Source organism: Lolium rigidum, chromosome 4, assembly GCF_022539505.1.
Source record: "Lolium rigidum isolate FL_2022 chromosome 4, APGP_CSIRO_Lrig_0.1, whole genome shotgun sequence".
In the NCBI taxonomy this organism is placed as follows: Eukaryota; Viridiplantae; Streptophyta; class Magnoliopsida; order Poales; family Poaceae; genus Lolium; species Lolium rigidum.
In genome coordinates this window covers 261507801-261530626 of record NC_061511.1, presented here as the reverse complement: position 1 = coordinate 261530626, position 22826 = coordinate 261507801, and the positions used below count along the sequence as shown (strand labels likewise).

Genomic DNA, 22826 nt, shown 5'->3' with positions numbered 1-22826 from the left:
GAGCCCTCTGCGCCGCCTCTTCGCCTATATAACCCCTTTCGACCTAAAAACGCGATACCAATTGACGAAACTCCAAAAAGACTCCGGGGCGCCGCCACCGTCGCGAAACTCCAATTCGGGGACGGAACTCTGTTCCGGCACCTGCCGGAGCGGGGAAGTGCCCCGGAAGGCTTCTCCATCGACACCGCTGCCATCTCCATCAACACCGCTGCCATCTCCACCGCCATCTTCATCACCGCTGCTTGCTCCCATGAGGAGGAGTAGTTCTCCATCGAGGCTCGGGGCTGTACCGGTAGCTATGTGGTTCATCTCTCTTCCATGTACTTCAATACAATGATCTCATTGAGATTCATATGAGTTTGTATCACTACTATCTATGTGCTACTCTAGTGATGTTATTAAAGTAGTTCTATTCCTCCCGCACGTGTGTAAAGGCGACAGTGGGTGCACCGTGTTAGTACTTGGTTTATGCTATGATCGTGATCTCTTGTAGATTATGGAGTTAACTATTGCTATGATAATATTGATGTGATCTATTCCTCCTACATATGCATGAAGGTGACAAGTGTGCATGCTATGCTAGTACTTGGTTTAGTAGCGTTGATCTATCTTACACTAAAGGTTACTTAAACATGAGCATTATTGTGGAGCTTGTTAACTCCGGCATTGAGGGTTCGTGTAATCCTACGCAATATGTTCATCATCCAACAAAAGTGTAGAGTATGCATTTATCCGTTCTGTTATGTGATCGATGTTGAGAGTGTCCACTAGTGAAAGTCTATTCCCTAGGCCTTGTTCCTAAATACTCGCTGAGTTACTATCGCTTGTTTACTACTGCTGCGTTACTACTCTTGCGTTACTACTGCTTGTTTACTGTTTTTCTGCGTTACTACTGCTGCAATACCACCACCATCAACTACACGCCAAGCACTTTTCACGGCACCGTTGCTACTGCTCATACTTATTCATACCACCTGTATTTCACTATCTCTTCGCCGAACTAGTGCACCTATTAGGTGTGTTGGGGACACAAGAGACTTCTTGCTTTGTGGTTGCAGGGTTGCATGAGAGGGATATCTTTGACCTCTTCCTCCCCGAGTTCGATAAACCTTGGGTATCCACTTAAGGGAAACTTGCTTGCTGTTCTACAAACCTCTACTCTTGGAGGCCCAACACTCGTCTACGAGGAAAGGAGGGGAACGTAGACATCAAGCACTTTTCCGGCGCCGTTGCCGGGGAGGAAAGGTAAACGGCACACACACACCGGCAACCCCGGCAACCGACGACTTTTACGGCGCCGTTCCGGGGAGGAAAGGTAAAAAGGCTCTCATACTACGGTCTCAGGTAAAGTATTTTTCTGGCGCCGTCGTGTGTGTGCTCAAAGCTATTTCCTTTAGATCCTGCAATTGCATCTTTTTGTTTCTTGTTTACACTAGTTTGGCATAATGGACAACAATGAGCTTCTTATTCTATTTCCTGAATTAAAACATGGATTGTTTGGTGCGAAAATTAAAAAACCTATGAAATCTTCTTTGCATGCTTGGTAGTAATATTAGTATGAACGCTTTGAACACCATTGTTGACAATAATATAGAAAGTTCTAAGCTTGGGGAAGCTGGTTTTCATGATCTTTTTAGTCCCCCAAGCATTGAGGAGAAAATTTTCTTTGATGATACTTTGCCTCCTATTTATGATGATTATAATGATAGTGGTCTCTTGGTGCCACCTACTATGGAGAGTAAATTTTGTTGTGATTATACTATGCCTCCTACACTTGATGAGAATAATAATGATAGCTACTTTGTTGAATTTGCTCCCACTACAACTAATAAAATTGACTATGCTATGTGGAGAGTAATAATTTTATGCATGAGACTCATGATAAGAATGCTTTATGTGATAGTTATATTGTTGAGTTTGCTCATGTTGCTACTGAAAGTTATTATGAGAGAGGAAAATATGGTTGTAGAAATTTTCATGTTACTAAAATGCCTCTCTATGTGCTGAAATTTTTGAAGCTACACTTGTTTTATCTTCCTATGCTTGTTACTTTGCTCTTCATGAACTTGTTTATTTACAAGATTCCCTTGCATAGGAAGCATGTTAGACTTAAATGTGTTTTGAATTTGCCTCTTGATGCTCTCTTTTGCTTCAACTACTATTTCTTGCGAGTGCATCATTAAAACTGCTGAGCCCATCTTAACGGCTATAAAGAAAGAACTTCTTGGGAGATAACCCATGTGTTATTTTGCTACAGTACTTTGTTTTATATTTGTGTCTTGGAAGTTGTTTACTACTGTAGCAACCTCTCCTTATCTTAGTTTTGTGTTTTGTTGTGCCAAGTAAAGTCGTTGATAGAAAAGTAAGTACTAGATTTGGATTACTGCGCAGTTCCAGATTTCTTTGCTGTCACGAATCTGAGCCCACTGCCCTGCAGGAAGCTCAGAAAATTATGCCAATTTACGTGCATGATCCTCAGATATGTACGCAACTTTCATTCAATTTGAGCATTTTCATTTGAGCAAGTCTGGTGGCCTAATAAAATCCATCTTTACGGACTGTTCTGTTTTGACAGATTCTGCCTTTTATTTCGCATTGCCTCTTTTGCTATGTTGGATGAATTTCTTTGATCCATTGATGTCCAGTAGCTTTATGCAATGTCCAGAAGTGTTAAGAATGATTGTGTCACCTCTGAACATGTTAATTTTTATTGTCCACTAACCCTCTAATGAGTTGTTTCGAGTTTGGTGTGGAGGAAGTTTTCAAGGGTCAAGAGAGGAGGATGATATACTATGATCAAGGAGAGTGAAAGCTCTAAGCTTGGGGATGCACCCGGTGGTTCACCCCTGCATATATCAAGAAGACTCAAGCGTCTAAGCTTGGGGATGCCCAAGGCATCCCCTTCTTCATCGACAACATTATCGGGTTCCTCCCCGAAACTATATTTTTATTCCATCACATCTTATGTGCTTTTTCTTGGAGCGTCTCGTGTGCTTTTGTTTTTGTTTTTGTTTGAATAAATTGGATTACATCATGCTTGTGTGGGAGAGAGACACGCTCCGCTGGTTCGAATGAACACATGTGTTCTTAGCTCATAATATTCATGGCGAAGTTTCCTCTTCGTTAAATTGTTATATGGTTGGAATTGGAAAATGATACATGTAGTAATTGCTATAATGTCTTGGGTAATGTGATACTTGGCAATTGTTGTGCTCATGTTTAAGCTCTTGCATCATATGCTTTGCACCCATTAATGAAGAAATACATAGAGCATGCTAAAATTTGGTTTGCATAATTGGTTTCTCTAAGGTCTAGATAATTTCTAGTTTTGAGTTTGAACAACAAGGAAGACGGTGTATAGTCTTATAATGCTTGTAATATGTTCTTTATGTGAGTTTTGCTGTACTAGTTCATCCTTGTGTTTGCCTCAAACAACCTTGCTAGCCTAAACCTTGTATCGAGAGGGAATACTTCTCATGCATCCAAATACTTGAGCCAACACTATGCCATTTGTGTCCACCATACCTACCTACTACATGGCATTTCTCCGCCATTCCAAAGTAAATTGCTTGAGTGCTACCTTTAAACAATTCAAAATTTATTACCTCTTATTTGTGTCAATGTTTTATAGCTCATGAGGAAGTATGTGGTGTTTATCTTTCAATCTTGTTGGGCAACTTTCACCAATGGACTAGTGGCTTCATCCGCTTATCCAATAATTTTGCAAAAAGAGGCTGGCAATGGGATTCCCGAGTCCCAAATTAACAAACTAAAAATAGACACTCCTCCATGGTATGTGATTGTTGGACGGCACCCGAAGGATTCGGTTAGCCATGGCTTGTGTAAGCAAAGGTTGGGAGGAGTGTCATCATAATAAAACTAAAATAAAAGGGCACTCCTTCATGGTATGAGATTGTTGGCGGGCACCCGAGGATTCGGTTAGCCATGGTTTGTGAAAGAAAGGTTGGAAGGAGTGCCATCCAAAAATAAAATAAAATGGGAGCCGCTCTTTGAAGGTTTGTCTGGCAAGGGGGTTAGAGTACCCGCTACCATTCGTTGACAACAACATACACCTCTCAAAACTTTACTTTTATGCTCTCTTTATGTTTTCAAAATAAAAGCTCTAGCACAAATATAGCAATCGATGCTTTTCCTCTATGGAGGACCATTCTTTTACTTTTATTGTTGAGTCGGTTCACCTATCTCTCTCCACCTCAAGAAGCAAACATTTGTGTGAACTGTGCATTGGTTCTTACATACTTGCATATTGCACTTGTTATATTGCTTTGCATTGACAATTATCCATGAGATATACATGTTATAAGTTGAAAGCAACCGCTGAAACTTCATCTTCCTTTGTGTTGCTTCAATGCCTTTACTTTGAATTATTGCTTTATGAGTTAACTCTTATGCAGGACTTATTGATGCTTGTCTTGAAGTGCTATTCATGAAAAGTCTTTGCTATATGATTCGAGTTGTTTACTCATGTCATATACATTGTTTTGATCGCTGCATTCACTACATATGCTTTACAAATAGTATGATCAAGGTTATGATGGCATGTCACTCCAGAAATTATCTTTGTTATCGTTTTACCCGCTCGGGACGAGCAGAACTAAGCTTAGGGATGCTGATACGTCTCCAACGTATCGATAATTTCTTATGTTCCATGCCACATTATTGATGTTATCTACATGTTTTATGCACACTTTATGTCATATTCGTGCATTTTGTGGAACTAACCTATTAACAAGATGCCGAAAGGCCGAGTTCTTGTTTTCTGCTGTTTTTGGTTCCGGAAAGGCTAGTTCGAGCAATATTCTCGGAATTGGACGAAATCAACGCCAAACCTCCTATTTTTCCGGAAGGCTCCGAACACCGAAGAAGAGCCGGAGAGGGGCCAGGGGGCCACCACACCATAGGGCCGCGCGGCCGGCCTGCGGCCGCGCCGGCCTATGGTGGGGCCACCCTCGCCAGCCCTCTCGCGCCGCCTCTTCGCCTATATAACCCCTTTCGACCTAGAAAACGCGAGTACCAATTGACGAAACTCCAAAAAGACTCCGGGGCGCCGCCACCGTCGCGAAACTCCAATTCGGGGACGGAACTCGTTCCGGCACCCTGCCGGAGCGGGGAAGTGCCCCGGAAGGCTTCTCCATCGACACCGCTGCCATCTCCATCAACACCGCTGCCATCTCCACCGCCATCTTCATCACCGCTGCTTGCTCCCATGAGGAGGAGTAGTTCTCCATCGAGGCTCGGGGCTGTACCGGTAGCTATGTGGTTCATCTCTCTTCCATGTACTTCAATACAATGATCTCATTGAGATTCATATGAGTTTGTATCACTACTATCTATGTGCTACTCTAGTGATGTTATTAAAGTAGTTCTATTCCTCCCGCACGTGTGTAAAGGCGACAGTGGGTGCACCGTGTTAGTACTTGGTTTATGCTATGATCGTGATCTCTTGTAGATTATGGAGTTAACTATTGCTATGATAATATTGATGTGATCTATTCCTCCTACATATGCATGAAGGTGACGAGTGTGCATGCTATGCTAGTACTTGGTTTAGTAGCGTTGATCTATCTTACACTAAAGGTTACTTAAACATGAGCATTATTGTGGAGCTTGTTAACTCCGGCATTGAGGGTTCGTGTAATCCTACGCAATATGTTCATCATCCAACAAAAGTGTAGAGTATGCATTTATACTGTTTCGTTATGTGATCGATGTTGAGAGTGTCCACTAGTGAAAGTCTATTCCCTAGGCCTTGTTCCTAAATACTGCTGAGTTACTACTGCTTGTTTACTACTGTCTGCGTTACTACTCTTGCGTTACTACTGCTTGTTTACTTGTTTTTCTTGCGTTACTACTGCTGCAATACCACCACCATCAACTACACGCCAAGCACTTTTACGGCACCGTTGCTACTTGCTCATACTTATTCATACCACCTGTATTTCACTATCTCTTCGCCGAACTAGTGCACCTATTAGGTGTGTTGGGGACACAAGAGACTTCTTGCTTTGTGGTTGCGGGGTTGCATGAGAGGGATATCTTTGACCTCTTCCTCCCTGAGTTCGATAAACCTTGGGTATCCACTTAAGGGAAACTTGCTGCTGTTCTACAAACCTCTACTCTTGGAGGCCCAACACTGTCTACAGGAAAGGAGGGGGAACGTAGACATCACACCCCGCTTGATCATTATTTAGTAGATCTGATCCGTTACGATTGTTCCTTGTTTTACAAGGATTAGTTTAATATCTGCAATAGTTTGGCCTTACAAAGGGGGGGAGGATCCTGTGGCACGTAGGGTGGCGTTCGCAAGTCCTAAACGGGATGTTCCTAGGATCAACTTCATGTTGGTTTTTTGGCCTTGTTTAGGATCGGCTTACGGGCACCGTGCGTGGCCATCCGGCCCAACCTCGGAGTAGGATGATCCGGTTATGCGGTGAAAACCCTAAATCGTCGTAGATCTCATTAGCTTCATCTTGATCAAGCGGGACCACCAAGTATTCGTGCACCCCGCACGGATCATGGGTGGATCGGCTCTTTGAGCCGATTCACGGAGATAACCCGAGAGCCGATCGAGGCTCGTATTTAACGTTTACATGTATGCCCTGCGAGGAAACTAAGCGAGGCAACCTCATCACCTTCCCGACCGGGTATAGGTCAGGTGGCACGCCCTTGCACGCCGCAACGCCGCGTGTGACCAGAAGAGCATTGCGGGCCGTCGCTCGGAGGGGTCTCAGCCAGCCGCAGCTCTAGGCTCCCCCCGGCTCTACAGTGTTGACAAGGCCGCTGCCCGCCGGTGGGTTTTGGCAGTCAACAGAACCTTCAGCTGCTTCTCCTTAAGTAGGAGGTCGAAAATTTGCTCAACCTTGGTTACGTCGAAGTCGAACCCTCTTGGAGGACCTTGTGGCTTAACCCACTTGCAGGACACGGGGCTTGCCCCCCGAGTCCATTCAGCCACTGCTACCTCTTGATCTCCCGCAGAGCCTTCATCTTCATCTCGCCTCAACTAGGACCACCGCACGCTTGAATTTATCCTGGTATACCTCCGGGTGGCGCTGTTCATATAATGACGGCTTCGCACCATGTGCGCCGGTGAAGGTAGTCTCGCTTGGGAGGCCACATCCTTGATCGGTGATGCGAGACCCACCACCGCCAACTCGATCGCTTCTTTTTCGGTCACACGAGCCGAATAGCATCGGTTCCTAACGATCTCGAAGCGCTGGATGTATTCCGATACCGTTTCTCCGCGCCTCGTCGTACTTGTGCTAGATCGGCAATGCCGGCCTCGGAAGCCTCGAGTGATACCGCATGTGGAACTGCTCTTCCAACCGCTTCCAAGTCCGGATTGAGTCCGGTGGCGGCGATGTGTACCACCCGAAAGCCGATCTCGTGAGGGACCGTGCGAAGAACCTCACACGCAGCTCATCCGATGCTCGAGATCGTGCCCAGCTGTGCCAAATATCGGCTCACATGCTCGATTGAGCTGGAACCATCTGATCCACTAAACTTGGATAATTCAGGGAGCCGATACTTGGGTGGTAGCGGGATCAACTCGTACTCGTTGGGGTACGGCTTGGAATAGCCGATTGCCCTCCTTTTCGGCACCATGCCGAACTGGTCTCTCAACATTGTACTGATCTGATCCGCGGTGCTGGCTGCGGGAGTCGAACTACGAAGATTCGCCGGAGTGGCATACTTAGCCAGCCACGCTTGCTTCTCAAGCTGCGAGCCAAGCTGCAGGAGTTGAGCTGCGGAGGTTCGTCGGAGTGGCATACTTAGCTAGCCACGTCCGCTTCTCAAGATCCGTTCCCGAAGTTCCTCCTGCTCGTTCCGGAAGTCCCTGCTCGTTGCGGTGCCGGTTCGTGAGTGCCCGATTCATCGCGAGTCCGGCACGTATGTGCACGTGTATCCGTGAGGGATCTCCTTAGGCGCCTCATACAAGAACTGGTAATCACTAGGGTCACCACCGATCTTGTAGACGACGTATGCCGGTGGACTCGGCACTTCTGGTGCTGCCAATGCGAATGGCAGCGGTGGTCGGGACTGGAGTGGCATCTCTCCTTGGTGAGTCCATAGAGCTGGTCCTGACGGAGAGTACTGATGCCTCATGATTTCCTGGATCACCCGAAGGGCGACACGCTCCAAGGTGTTCACCAGGCTCTCAGAATGGCGGTGCAGCGAATGAGCTACCATGAAATTAATCTCCGACGCGAGACACTGGTGCGTTCTTCGACGGGGCGTACGGGTCCACTCCATCGAGCGCGCCTTCAGGTGAGAACCCTTTCCACCCGATGCCGTGTGAGCGGGTTCTTCGGAAAGAGCCGATGAGATCGGCTTCGAGGATTGCTTTGACCTCGTCATACTTCTTCTTGAGCTCCTCGGCCGGATCCTCGTACGTGGATCGGAGTACCTTCCGCCATCTCGGATGTAGACGGCGATGCGGTTGATGTCGAAGACCGTCCCACTGGGCGTGCCGGAATGTGTTGCGGTCGAAACCCACCGGCGAGCGGCGACGGGCAACACGAGTAGAGCCGGGAGGCTCCCGGGATCGCGGCTGGCCCTGGTCCCTCGAGCGACGGCCCGCAAAGACTCGGCACGCACGTCCGATGCCGGTGCAAGGGCGTGCCACCTGACCTATACCTGGTCAGGAAGGTGATGAATTTGCCTCGCTTAGTTTCCTGCATGGCATACACGTAAACATTAAATACGAGCCTCGGTCGGCTCTCAGGTTGTCCTGTGAATAGGCTCAAGGAGCCGATTCACCCACGATTCGTACGAGGTGTACGATCACATGGTGGTCCTGCTTGATCGATATAAAGCTAAAACGACCTACGACGATTTAGGGTTTTCACCACATAATCGGAACATCCTACGCGTGATTGAGCCTGGCGGCCACGCACGGTGATCATAAACCGACCCTAGACAAGGCCTAAAAACCAACATGAAGTTGATCCCCGGAACATCTTGTGTAGGGCTAGCAAACTACACCCTACGTGCCACTGGATCCTTCAATCCGTTTGTAAGGCCTAACTATGCGAGATATTAAACTAATCCTTGAAGAACAAGGAGCAATCATAACGGATCGGATCTACTAAATAATGATCAAGCGAGGTGCCGCCCTTACACCTAAGATAGGTGTAAGGGCGGCTAGACGTCTAAGGGTTGCACGGACGAAAGCATATGATACGATGAAACAATGCTAACCCTAACACATCTATGATAACTACGTTGCTCGCCATCAACAAGGCTTCAACGACGAGCAACGCATGAATAGCGAATAACGTGTATCGCCTAAATCGCGAGATGCGATCTAGGCAGCATGATGCTTACCCGGAAGAAACCCTCGAGACAAGGGAGTTGGCGATGCGCCTAGATTGGTTTGTGGTGAACGTGATTGTTGTTTATTTCGGAAACCCTAGATACATATTTATAGTCCGTAGACTTTCTAACGTGGGAGTAATCCCAACCGTGCACGAGCCAAATTCTATCTAACCGACACGTATCCTACTATATTTACAGATACACGGGCAAACTAGCCCAAACTTTGTATACAAGGCCGATTCAATGTATTCCTTCCAGGTATATTCTTCAAGCCCATCTTCAATCGCGGCCCACCTCTGATCGGGTCAAATTCTGGTGATAACAATTTCAAACCCCAAAATTGAGGCTTAAACTAAACAATCAGATAACCTCCTTTATGAGATGAAAACTTACCGGTGTGTTCGCTAAAATATGTGCGGTTCTAATGCTACTCATTTTAATTTTATCTATACTCTTGAATTTGGAACCCAAAAGGCTGAGACAGAGCCGAAGTTTTACTTTTTCGATAAAACAAATGTATTAATATCCCGAAGACACCAATTACAACCAACTATATACCAATAAAATATCCGTAGCCATTAAGGATGCACACAACCAAAAGAAAAAAAGAAGAAGAAGGAAAACATGTCTCGCGAAGGTGATCAACCACTCTGAGCTGCACAAAAACTACCACTAACTACAACACACATACTGAAAGAGGTTCTCCAAAAGCTACACCTCTAAAACGGGAACAATGTACAAGCACCATCGTTGCTCGACTGACCATTGCGAGGTACCACAATTAAGGTCAGACATTGAGTTTTCAGCCTAAAAACCGGGACTCGGTACTTGAAGAGCACAACCAAAGAAGAAGTTCTCCGATGCTCCCACACCACTTGCTGATGCCGCTAGTGCTAGTAACCAAACACTAGGCTCTCTTCATCGCATCCAAAACCCCCAAGTTAGCAGTCTTGAACTCAACCCGAGCCACGAAAAATTCAATGAATATGCCTCCTATGAGATGTGATTAACTGGAATTTCTCCACGCGACCCCTCCAGTGGGTTCACGAGGCGGATTCTTAACCCGGGTAAGCCTGGTCGCTGTCGTAGGCGTGATCACAACATGCAAGCTTAATTATTTGTCCTTAGAATTGTTTTAGGGCATTGTAGCCACAATGTACTCGCCGAAGGACCTATCGTCCCTCCTGCCCGTGCAACTGCCTAGGTTTGACGGCGATGTGATGTGGCCTTACATGGAGTAATTTTTTCGGTAATGTGATTTGCAAAAAACTTTAGTATTAGTACCCTAATTATTGTGACTTATTGTTTTCCAAGGCTTCAAAAAGTTTCCTGTTCTGCCATGGAGTGTAGATAACCTGGGGCATGGTGTTATTTTTTTTTGCCGCACCTGGCTGATTTCCACTATAATAGCTACATGTGGTTAAGTTTATTTGTCTACAACATATTGTGCATTTTGAATCTTGAACTGAAAGTTCAATTCAAGCGAGAAGCAACAATAGGATCTCCCAGATAGCCGGGTTCCAACGAGGCAAAACATTCTGACGTGCACAAGATGACGTGGCTCCCTCCACATTATCAAAAGCTGAAGTCAAGATCTACCGCAACGGAAAAAGAAAAAGCCTCTCACGACCAGAGTTTTCTAAGCACGTCTGCAATTGAAAACACAGCTGATGCGAAAGACAGCTGCAGAGGCAGCTCGTGTGTCACGGCGTGGCGGCATTTAAATTCCCTCTGGTCTAAGCAGCCAATCCATCACCTCGCTTCTCTCACTGACACGTGGGTCCAGCCACCCAGGCGTCCCACCTGCCAGTGCGCCGGCGGTGGCGTGGCGGACCGGGACGGCCCACGTGCGCGGCTCGTGCGAGCGACGGGGCTCACTTATAAATGCGGCCCTCAACGGCCACCTATCCCCTCTCCTTCCGCGTCTCCCCCAAATTCCGACCTCCCCCAGCGAGACCCGCGACGGCGACGCGGCCCCGCGAAGACTTCTCGTACGCGACCTCACCGTCGCCGGGGGAGAAGCGGCGAGCGGCCGAGCTCCCGTCGCGCGCGCCGGCTCCGCGGTGAGTCCCGCCCCTCTCCGGCTCGGGCGGTTTGGATCCGGTTCGATTTCGCATTGCTCTGTTTTGGTTAGTTCCCCTTCTCCCTCTGCCGGGGAATTTCGCGGCCCGCTTTTGCTGGCTCTTTGCGGCGCCGTAGTTTCGCGGAGCCTTCCTGGAGGAATCGGGAGGTTTCTGGGTTTTGCGCCTGCTGGGGAATTTTCCCTGCCACATGATTCTGCGTATCGCCCCGATCGGCGACTTGGTCTGGAAGATGCCCGTAGGTTTATCCTTTATCGATCCGTGGAGTAGCATTTTCCTGTTTTTTTGTTTTGTATAAGCAGCAAGCAGTAGTATTTTCTGAAGGAATGGTCTCACGAGTTAGCTCAGGAGCCGTAGTTTTCATATCTCTGTACTTTTTTTACCTGTCGCGAAAATGCTGGAGGCGGTAGATCTCGGAACACCTTCGAACTCAAATGGAATATATATCGATGAAAAAAAACTCAGTAGAAAGGCCCGACAAGCTTTCCTTTTTCCGATAACCTGCGAGAGCAAACTCTCTGGGAAAATACCCCCACACTCCGGTCCGGTATCTTCTCCCCTTCCCGGTTCCCCACAGCGCCGTCTCTCTCTGTTCCACCCAAGCACGGCCGCCGCCTCGAAGGTATCGCCCACGTACGTACTCAGCCGCTCTACTGACCTTGACCTGCCGCGGAGTGGAGATCTACCCGGGCGGCGGGCGCGTACCGATTTTCTTTTGGTTGGTGGCGAACCCTAAGTCGCCCGTCTTATTCCGCGAGTTCTGTTCCGGTGTTTTTCCCCGGTCGAATTTCCCTCCAATCCACCCACTCCCTCGCGGATTTGCTTGCTTCGCAGTGGAAGTTCAGACAAAATCTAATCTAACACTCACGTTCAATCAATTGCAGAATTGATGCAGCAGCTCGACGAATCGCGCCGCCAGGGTCCGGATCGCTGAGCGTTTGATGCGATCGGGCGGGTGCTCCTGCCCCGCAGCCAGACATGGACGTGGTGGGGATGGTGGGGCGCGGGGTGGGCCGCGTGCTCTCGCAGGGCATGTACTCGGTCGCCACGCCCTTCCACCCCTTCGGCGGCGCCGTCGACATCATCGTCGTCGAGCAGCGCGACGGCTCCTACCGCAGCACGCCCTGGTACGTGCGCTTCGGCAAGTTCCAGGGCGTCCTCAAGGGCGCCGAGAAGGTGGTCACCATCACCGTCAACGGCGTGGACGCCAGCTTCCACATGCTGCTCGACAACTCGGGCCAGGCTTACTTCATGCGGGAGCTCGTGCCGGGCAGCGAGGAGGACGCTGGGGCCAGTTCAGGGGTTGTTGTCAGCGAGCCTGAAACCCCGCTGCGGAGTAAGAGCGACGGTGAGCTTTACATGGGCTCCACTGACCAGTTGGGCGGCTCGGAGCTGAACGAGGATGAGCAGACTGGAGATGAGTTTGATTCGTATCTGGAGGAAGCAGAAGATTTGGCGAAACAGGCTGAAGGGGGCGCTTCTGACATGCTTCTGGTTAGCGTCAACGGGTGTGTTCTGACTGCTCCCATTTCTTCGACCGAGGAGAGCATGGAGGATGTGCAGCTGCGTGACCCGCAGTTCCACCTGGGACCTGGGCAGAGCTCGAGCGGGGACTTCAGCCGCAACGGCGAGGTGTGGGAATCTGGCATTTTGGACGATTTGTACATATCACAGGACAAGGTTAAGTTTGATTCTGCTGAACATCCATCGGAGGCTCTGGAGAAGCTTCAGGATGCATCGACTGTGAAGGCGGATGAGTCGCTTGATATCTCAGTTACTGAATCTGAAACACTCCATGTGTCGGTTGATGACGGCGAGGCTTGTGTTGCATCGACCCATGAAGCTGAGGTTCAGGTTGTATCACAGTCTGTGAACAATGGTCCGAATAATCAACTGCTGAACCTGGAAGATGAGGCTCATGATGTTTCAGGGAACAACAGCGAGGGCTATCAACCCTTGCCCAATAATGATGAGGCTCTTGATGTCTTGGAGAACAGTGACGAGGCTTATATACCCTTGGCCAATGGAGATGAGGCTTGCGATATCCCACTGGTTCAGAATGATGAGGCCTGCAAGTCTCCATCTAAGGTAGGAAAGGTTTGTGATGGCAGCAATGAGAATATTGAGGATGCGGCTCAGAGTGTATCACGGTCAGGTACCAATGGTCTGAATTATGAACCGTTGAACGTGGAAGACGCGTCTCCTGATATTTCAGAGAACAACAACAAGTGCTATCAATCGTTGCCCAATAAAGATGAGGCTCTTGAGGTCTCGGCGAACAATGGTGAGGCTTATGAACCCTTGGCCGATAAAGACGAGGCTTGTGAAGTCCCACGTGTTCAGAACACTGAGGCTTGCAAGTCCTCATCAAAAGCAGATAAAGTTTGTGATGTGAGCAATGAGAATGTCGAAGACGAGGTTGATGTTGTATCATGGTCAGGGAACAATGGTGCGAGTCATCAACCATTGATCGTAGAAGGCGAGGCTTGTGATATTTCAGGGAACACTGATGAGGGTGATCAACTCTTGCCCAATAAAGATGAGGCTATTGATGTCTCAGAGAGCAATGATGTGGGTTATCAACCAGTAAGCAATGAAGACGAGGCTCGTGATATTCCTCTGGTTCAGGATGATGAGAGTTGCAATTCCCCAGATAAGGCAAGCAAGGTTTGTGATGGCAGCAATGAGAATGTTAAAGCTAGTTTTAGTAGATATGATACCTTCAGAAGTTGCTTGGATTTGACATCACAAGATGATGGAGATTCAGGAACTGAACCCTTTTCTCCTGAATTTGACCACCAGAGGAATTCTCAGCTTAGTCCGAGTAACCATTCGGATATTGACATAGATCTGGGTGAAGATAGAAGTGAAACTGCACAATGTGATCAATCCGATCCATCAAATCATCTAGAGGAAGTGGATGTTTCAGAAATTACTTCAGATGATAATATAACACAAGGTGAAGACTTGTCCTGTGAAGGAGATTCTGATGGCAGCAGCAAAGACACCACCCCTTCTAAAGCTGCAACCTGCAAAACTGATCGTTTACGGTTGTCCCCAAGAATCAGCGACAAAGACAAATTAGGAAGCATTCCGGAGCACCCAATAGCGGAAGAGGAACTAAATAAAGAAGAGCACCGTCAGTTACAGAAGGGTTTGGGTAAGCACATGTCAGATTAGCAAAAACAGTTCTCATTTTTGTAAGGCAATATTTCATATCTCATAGTTTTGATTTGCTTTGTACTGGCAGGATTTGAGATTTCTCTTTGTGGGCACATGCTGCGGCCAGGTATGGGCCGAACATCTGCTGATGAAGTCTTCCAACAACATCTTGTCCCTGAGGAGGATCTCAAGTTGTCTGGACCATCAATAATAAAAAATGCAAACCTTATTGTCAAAGTCGACGGGAACTATTTCGTATGGAGTAAAGTTTCTCATGTTGTTCTTGGGAAGGCTGTATTTGGTCCAGACTTCTCCGTAGAACCTGTTGATGCTATTCCAGTTGAACGCCAAGAAACACCCCGTTCAGGAGAAGATTCTCTTGGGATGTCTCCCTCAAGCCGGAGATGGAGGCTTTGGCCCATTCCATTTAGAATATCAAGATCTCTTCAACGGAGTAATAGTGATTCTTCTGAGGATATTTTTCTTGACACAGAGACAGTATTGAGTCCAATGGATGAGCAAGCCCCAGAGAATAATAAAAACCAGTCACCAAGAAAGCAATTTGTGCGAACTTTAATTCCCACTAGTGAACAGGTGGCATCTCTAAATCTGAAGGAGGGACAAAACATTATAACCTTTAGCTTCTCCACCAGAGTTTTTGGGAAGCAACAGGTTTATGCTTTTTTTTTCTTAATTGTTTCATCTTGTGTATTTTTGGTATCTGCATAGCATATTAATACCTTTTCTTTTGCTAGGTTGAAGCACATATATACGTGTGGAAATGGAATGCTAAAATTGTTATATCCGACGTGGATGGAACCATCACAAGGTAAAGTTTATAGTTCGCTTTCATATTGTTGTTGGTAGCTTAGTATTGTTCAATTTATTCAGCTGCTCATCCCTCAGATCATCTCACCAAACTGTCAGGTAAACTATAAATCTTATGGCAAACTAGCATAACTTTCTAGACAAAAATTCCGCTATGCATATACAGTAACTTTGTATTATTAGATGTTGCCATCAGGCATCTTTTGTTCATTATATCCATGCTTTGTCAAGTTCAAGGCAATATTAATTAAAAGAAGGGTCTGCGTTGTACTAGATTCAAACACAACTGAAATTTATAGTACTTTATCTGAATTGTGATTCCAACGAATCTAAGAATATTGGGAAAAATGCTGCTAATTTAAGCTGTACTTTGGATTGTTAAACTGAGGGGGTGTTTGGTTGAGCTTTTAGCTTGGCATTCCGGGCTTATAAGCCAAAGTTGAACCAAACAACAAAAAACGAACACTGCGTTTGCACAGCCAGACATGCTTTTTTACACTACAAGCTCAAAGCACGCCGTAAGGTGCTTTTCCTTTGGCATTCTGCGTTGCACAAATTGCACGCCCATATGCCCACTGGCGGAGCTCTGTTGGGGCCGAACTGGGCCCTGGCCCGCCCAAGTTTTTTTGCAAAAACAAAATTTACTCATATGCATCCAAGGCCCAGCCCATCAACACACAGTGGCCTGCACGATACCTTGTCTTCCTTCGCTCGATTCTCCCATCATCCTCTAAGCCGAACTCGACGAAGCAGCGGCCGTGGAAATTGGATGGGCGATAGTCGGAGGGAAATTGGATGCACGATACCTTGTCTCCTTTGCTCGATTCTCGCCTCGCTAGGTTTAGTGATTTAGATTTATGTAAGGAAACTAGCAGAAAGAGGGTATAGCTGGATGGATTCGTATGTACGGCTGCACCGGACGTTGCGGCCAAATAGAGCCATACACATCTCCACTTTCCATGCAAGGTCATTTCTTTCTTTCCTTAAATTTTTGCTTAGCAAATAGCAATTCATAGCACGGAAGATTCTTTACTGAATCTGTTCTTCAATTTGCAAACTGCAACAATGATAGGATAGGCCACCGAGAGAAAAAATGATGTTTTTTTCGAAAAGAAAAAGAGATGACATTAGCGAAGTTGAAGAAAATCCTTCAGCACTAGCCAATCATATTTCCCCTTTGCTTAAATTGGAATAGAAGAACCACGACGATGGACTTCAGACAAGTGGACTGGTTACTTTTCGAGTTTCCGAACATTTTTTATGTTTCTTTTAGCCTGGCCCGCCCATGGGTTTTCTTCAAGCTCTGCCACTGCATATGCCCCTGCCACTTATGAAGAAATTACGTCCAACTGCCTCCGGATAAGCCCGAGGCATCCCTGGTAACCGGGCAGAACCCACCCCCATCGCTTGCATTTCCCCTCCCCACACAGAACGATGGGAATGTCGCCGCCGCCCTAACCCTAGCTCAGCCGGCCGGAAACGGCCGCCGCAGTCCGTGTCCTCCCCGTGCTTGTGCGCCTCCGTTCTGCAACCTCCCAAATTGCCCCTCCTCCTAGTCTCCCACGGCATCTAGGCGTGCAAGAACTCTACTCCTCCGGCCAATCTGCTACTCCGGCCGCAGCGTGGCTGGACCTGCTCCTCTGGCCGACCTAACTAGTCAGCCTGACCCGTCCTGGCCGCCTGCTACTGCTGCTCACCCGAACCCCTGATTTGTATGTTGTATTGATGAAATTGATAGTTCTCTGGATGTGTTGCATCGATGGATTTGACTGTACTGAAGGCTCTAATACCGATCTGCTAGTTGGCTGTACTGAAATCGATGGTTGTCTAGATGGGTTGGCTGTACTGAAAAGCACAACTAGTGCAGATCTGTTCTTGGTTCATTCTTTGCGTGTTCATAGTGTAGAGATGTGTAATTGTGCTGTTGTACAAACAGATCTGCTAGTTGTGCTTGCATTGGTTCTCAAAGAAATCCTGATAAAAATGATGTAGTACAAGATGATGAAATGCCTATTTAACAGCATGGCGTGTATTTGGTAGCACACTATACCATGCTAAAAACACAATATGCCACGTGTATTTGTCAAAATGATTGTGAACAATAGCTCTAAACAGTGAATAGGGCTGAATAACTGTATTGTCATTAAATTGGTACATAAACAATCAAAATTAATGTAAAAAAGTCAACATTCTTAAGCTCAAATGTTTGGTCTTTTCTTAGCTGAAAAAGAAAACAACTTGTTATTTGTCGACATATATATGTACAATAGCTCAAGACATATATAGCTCAAGAATTACTGAAATACGATTAAACCTGGCCATTTTGATTAAGCAAGACATAATCAAGCTATCAGCATCCTAGGGGCATTCTAGACTTTTTACACAAAAAGCAGACAGCCGATAGTCAGTTTGCCAAATGGTCTCACTACTCACAGAAGCTTTCCATGGCAACAGGTTTTCCACAGCCCACAGCCCACAGCCCACAGCCCACAACTGCTTATTCAAAAGCCTCAGCCCAACCAAACTTATGTGCTTGTCTAAGATGACCTTTTCCTATTAATGCTGGAGATTTTCATCCACTAATTCTCTCATAAGTTGGATTATCACAGATAATTTGTTTGCATGTAATTTCTTGGAATGGATTTCCAGCAAATATTCTTTTTGCTGCACTGAAAATTTTAGTGGATAAGCTGCCTTGGAGTAACTGAGTTAAAGCTCAGCTCTATCCGATGAATTTGGCGGCTTAGTGCATCTTTTTTCCTTACAGTGTAATATGTATGTGTTTGCTATAAATTATTGCAACAGCTGAATGTGAGTGGTTAATGTTGCATTCAGGTCTGATGTCCTGGGCCAGGTCATGCCTTTGGTTGGACGGGATTGGAGTCAGTCTGGTGTTGCTAGACTCTTTTCTGCAATAAAGGTGTGGAAACAAACAATCTTGAGTTTTTGTTTCAGGTTTCCTTTATCTTTTTCTGAGATTGTACCCAGTTTTGCGCAAACACTTTCTGATGACTCTTATTTTCCAACTAGGAAAACGGTTATCAACTAATATTCCTTAGTGCCAGAGCCATTGTCCAGGCATATCTGACAAAAAGCTTCCTCTTCAATTTAAAACAGGTAAAATATAATAGTTCCTTCTGTCACTCTTTTCAACTTGTGGTGATCTGATCATATATTTGTAGATGTATGTCTCTATTGTTGTTAGTATGTCTACCGAGTTGGTTATGTACTCAACCAAGTATACCCTGTTACAATTTTGCAGGATGGGAAAGTACTGCCTAATGGACCTGTTGTGATTTCACCTGATGGTTTGTTCCCATCACTCTACCGAGAAGGTAATATCATCTATTAACCATTGGTTGAATGTTCACATGTTGGTTTTCTTAATTATGGTTATTTTGGCAAATTAATATGTTATTTGGATTTACTTGACGCTACTGGGTTGATCTTTAGTTCACCTTGCACAGAAAATTTACGGTCAATGATAATATTCTCCTTCTTAGTGCAATATAATTATTGTTTTGGATCTTCTAATGTTTCCTCTGTTTTTCGCAGTTATACGAAGAGCACCACATGAGTTCAAGATTGCATGTCTGGAGGTAAAGAATCAGCTTCCTGAGTTTCCTTGCTTAGCCTGTGGATTTCTCTGGCATTATAAGTTCATCTTTTGGCCTATCTCTGTTTAGTTCTTCCATGGCATCGCACCCTTCTACTGAGGGTTTGCATGGGATTGGTGGGGTACAGTTTTAGCCACATAAGGATACATGTATTTGCATCTCATATTATTTTTCTTTGACAGGACATTAAAGCACTTTTTCCTTCCGACTACAATCCATTTTATGCTGGATTTGGCAACAGAGACACAGACGAGCTTAGTTACAAAAAGATGGGAATTCCCAAAGGCAAGATCTTTATCATCAACCCGAAGGTATCTGGATTACACTAAGCCGAAGTTAGTAGTATTGTGCTTGTGTAATTGCCTCCTAACTCTTTATCTTTTTCTCATGCAGGGTGAAGTGGCCATAAACAGTTCTGTTGATGTGAAGTCATATACCTCCTTACATACCCTCGTCAATGACATGTTCCCTCCAACAACTCTGGTTGAGCAGGTTAGTTGTCCTTCTGAACTTCTTAGTATTTTGCAGTGGTTCTAGACATAGTGTAACAGCGTTATAAACTAGGTGACATATAGCAATCGTCAAACACCCAACATAAAGCTCACATATGATGGTTATAGTCTCTTACATTTTGGCTAATTCCACTCCCGTATTCTACCGTTGTAATACATTTGTCGAGTTGGAGAGTTCAGATTATGTTGATTTGCCCCGCGTATTGATTTTAAACTTCATTAAATTGTCGGATATTCGTCACGAAAGGAAAGCATAAGAAAATTCTTTTGTTCATAGACCTTGTAATTACCATAGATCAGTTTTTTTTTTAACTACATATCCAGAATCTAGGATACTGACATTTTTACGCGGTAGGTAACATTTGATCTAATCGCCACACATAGTCAGCAACAAAAAATTACTCCCTCCGTCCCAAAATGTAAGGCGTCTAAGGATTAGTCCTCAACATTTTTTTAGTTTGACCAAGTTTATACATAAAAATATAAACATTTACAGTACTGAATCACCATGAATAGATTAACCATAAAATATATTTTCTTAATATGTCCATTCGATATTGTAGATGTAAATAATATTTTTCTAAATATTTGGTCAAAGTTAGTAAAGTTTGACTTTTGACCAGTCCTTAGACGCCTTACATTTTGGGATGAAGGGAGTACGAAATGAAACAATAATTTTCTGCATTTTTGTAAGGCCTGTTCCTGCATGTTTGTAAAATGCCACATAGAGAGTTTTTATATATGTAAATTGCTACACCTGGGCAGAGGCATCCAATCTTAGACACAGAACTCGGACATTCTTCTACCTGTACGATAGCATCCCACTTCCTCATGCTTTTTTGAAATTCAAGTGATTTTCTGTTCTGATCATCAATGATAATGCGGTGCAGGAAGACTACAATTCCTGGAATTACTGGAAGGTTCCGCTGCCAGACGTTGATTTGTAGTGTAGTTTTGACAAATACAGAAGTAGGCACAAGTAGAGTGCGCAACAGCACGCCAGGCAAGTTGTTCGTGTACACTAGTTCCAATCGCCAGAGCAGAGCTCTCAGTTCTGTCTGCGACCTGTAAAGCATCTCGAGAGTTTTGATCACTGTTGCAGAGGTTCCAGAATTTTCCTTGCTCCAGCGCAGCTCTGTCACGATCATTCATCTTTTAGGTAGTGATCTGATTGTCATCATCGTGAGACTGATTGCTGTTGCGTCCGAAGGCCAAGACTGTCGGCATCTCCGTTCACAGCGAGATAGCCTAAGCTTGTTAATATGTACTGTACCTGCATTGCTTCCCTTGTTCCTATAGCTGTAGCTTGTCTGTCAATTAGATTACTCGTGGTGCAGGAAAGCAACAGGGAACAAGAGACTGTCGAACACGCTGTATGTTGTTGTATATGGAATAGAAATACGACTGTGCATTTCTTGCCTCGTTTCCACTTCTTCGTGTGCTGTATTCTGTCGGTTCATATATGCTATGGAGCTAATTTTAGCTCGCATGGCCGTGCTAACTGACGCTTGGTAAATGTCAAAGAAGCTTTTTAACTACTCCCTCCGATCCATAATACTCGTCAAGGTTTTAGTTTAAATTTACACTAGATCTAAAATCTAGTATCGGAGGTAGTATTTGGTTCTCTGGAGACTGTTGTCAGCGCTCGAGTAGCTGATCCTGAGCTCGGTATGAACTCCTTTCTGAAAAGCAAATCTCAGTTGGTACAAACTGAAGTGTTTTGCTCATAGTTATAAACTTATTATAAAATATAGCTGAAAATATATTTCAAAATGTAAAAAATTCAAAAGAAAATTTGGCTTGTACATCCAAAAATATTATTATGTACACACACGAAATTTTTGGAGAAGAACATTTTTTGTGGGTTGTGTAAAAATAATAAATACATGTCTCGTGAATAGTTATTGGAGCATCTAAAAGTATCTTATTCTTACACAAGTTGGAAAAAATGTTCCCTTTTTAACTAACCTTTGTGCACAAACAAAATATGTGTGGGTGTGTGATGACCCACAAGTATAGGGGATCGCAACAGTCTTCGAGGGAAGTATTACCCAATTTATTGATTCGACACAAGGGGAGACAAAGAATACTTGAAAGCCTTAACAACGGAGTTGTCAATTCAGCTGCACTGAAACAGAACTTGCTCGCAAGAGTTTATCGAGTAGTAACAGTTTTATAGCAGATAGCGGTAGTGAAATAACGAGCAGCAGAGTAACGGAAACATGACAGTAGTGATTTTAGTAAACAAGCAGGATTAAAATACCGTAGGCACGGGGACGGATGACGGGCGTTGCATGGATGAGAGAAACTCATGTAACAATCATAGCAGGGCATTTGCAGATAATAATAAAACGGTATCCAAGTACTAATCAATCAATAGGCATGTGTTCCAATTATAGTCGTACGTGCTCGCAATGAGAAACTTGCACAACATCTTTTGTCCTACCGAGCCGGTGGCAGCCGGGCCTCAAGGGAAACTACTCGGATATTAAGGTACTCCTTTTAATAGAGTACCGGAGCAAAGCATTAACACTCCGTGAACACATGTGATCCTCACATCGCTACCATTCCCTCCGGTTGTCCCGATTTCGTCACTTCGGGGCCATTGGTTCCGGACAGCGACATGTGTATACAACTTGCGGGTAAGATCATAAACAACGAATATCTTCATGAATCAATAACATGTTCAGATCTGAGATCATGGCACTCGGGCCCTAGTGACAAGCATTAAGCATAACAAGTTGCAACAATATCATAAAAGTACCATCTACGGACACTAGGCACTATGCCCTAACAATCTTATGCTATTACATGACCAATCTCATCCAATCCCTACCATCCTCTTCGGCCTACAGCGGGGGAATTACTCACACATGGATGGGGGAAACATGGCTGGTTGATGGAGAGGCGTTGGCGGTGATGGCGGTGATGATCTCCTCCAATTCCTCGTCCCGGCGGAGTGCCGAACGGAGACTTCGGCTCCCGAGACGGAGTTTCGCGATGTGGCGGCGTTACGGAGGGTTTACGGCGACTTCGACTTCTCCCCGTGCGTTTTTAGGTCGAGGCGAATACGTAGTCCGAAGGAGGGCGTCGGAGGCCGGCCGAGAGGGCCACACCACAGGGCCGCGCGGGCCCCCCTGGCCGCGCCGCCCTATGGTGTGGGGCCCTCGGGCCTCCACCTTACTTGTCCTTCTGGCTCCGTCAGTATTCTGGGAAAATAGGCCCTTTCGTCAAAATCCCGAGGTTTTTCCTGAAAGTTGGATTTCTGCACAAAAACGAGACACCGAACG

At 45.6% G+C, this 22826-nt stretch overlaps 1 protein-coding gene across 1 annotated transcript; it reads left to right on the top strand.

The window, feature by feature from the left end:
* The first annotated feature begins 12380 nt into the window (after positions 1-12380).
* On the top strand, positions 12381-20965 carry LOC124707625 (phosphatidate phosphatase PAH1-like). Its single transcript, XM_047239293.1, has 10 exons — positions 12381-14577; positions 14668-15251; positions 15335-15408; positions 18243-18327; positions 18438-18524; positions 18670-18742; positions 18963-19006; positions 19207-19335; positions 19418-19516; positions 20427-20965. The coding sequence occupies exons 1-10, from the start codon at positions 12396-12398 to the stop codon at positions 20481-20483; spliced, it is 3414 nt and encodes a 1137-aa protein (XP_047095249.1). The 5' UTR covers positions 12381-12395; the 3' UTR covers positions 20484-20965.
* The last annotated feature ends 1861 nt before the right edge of the window (positions 20966-22826 follow it).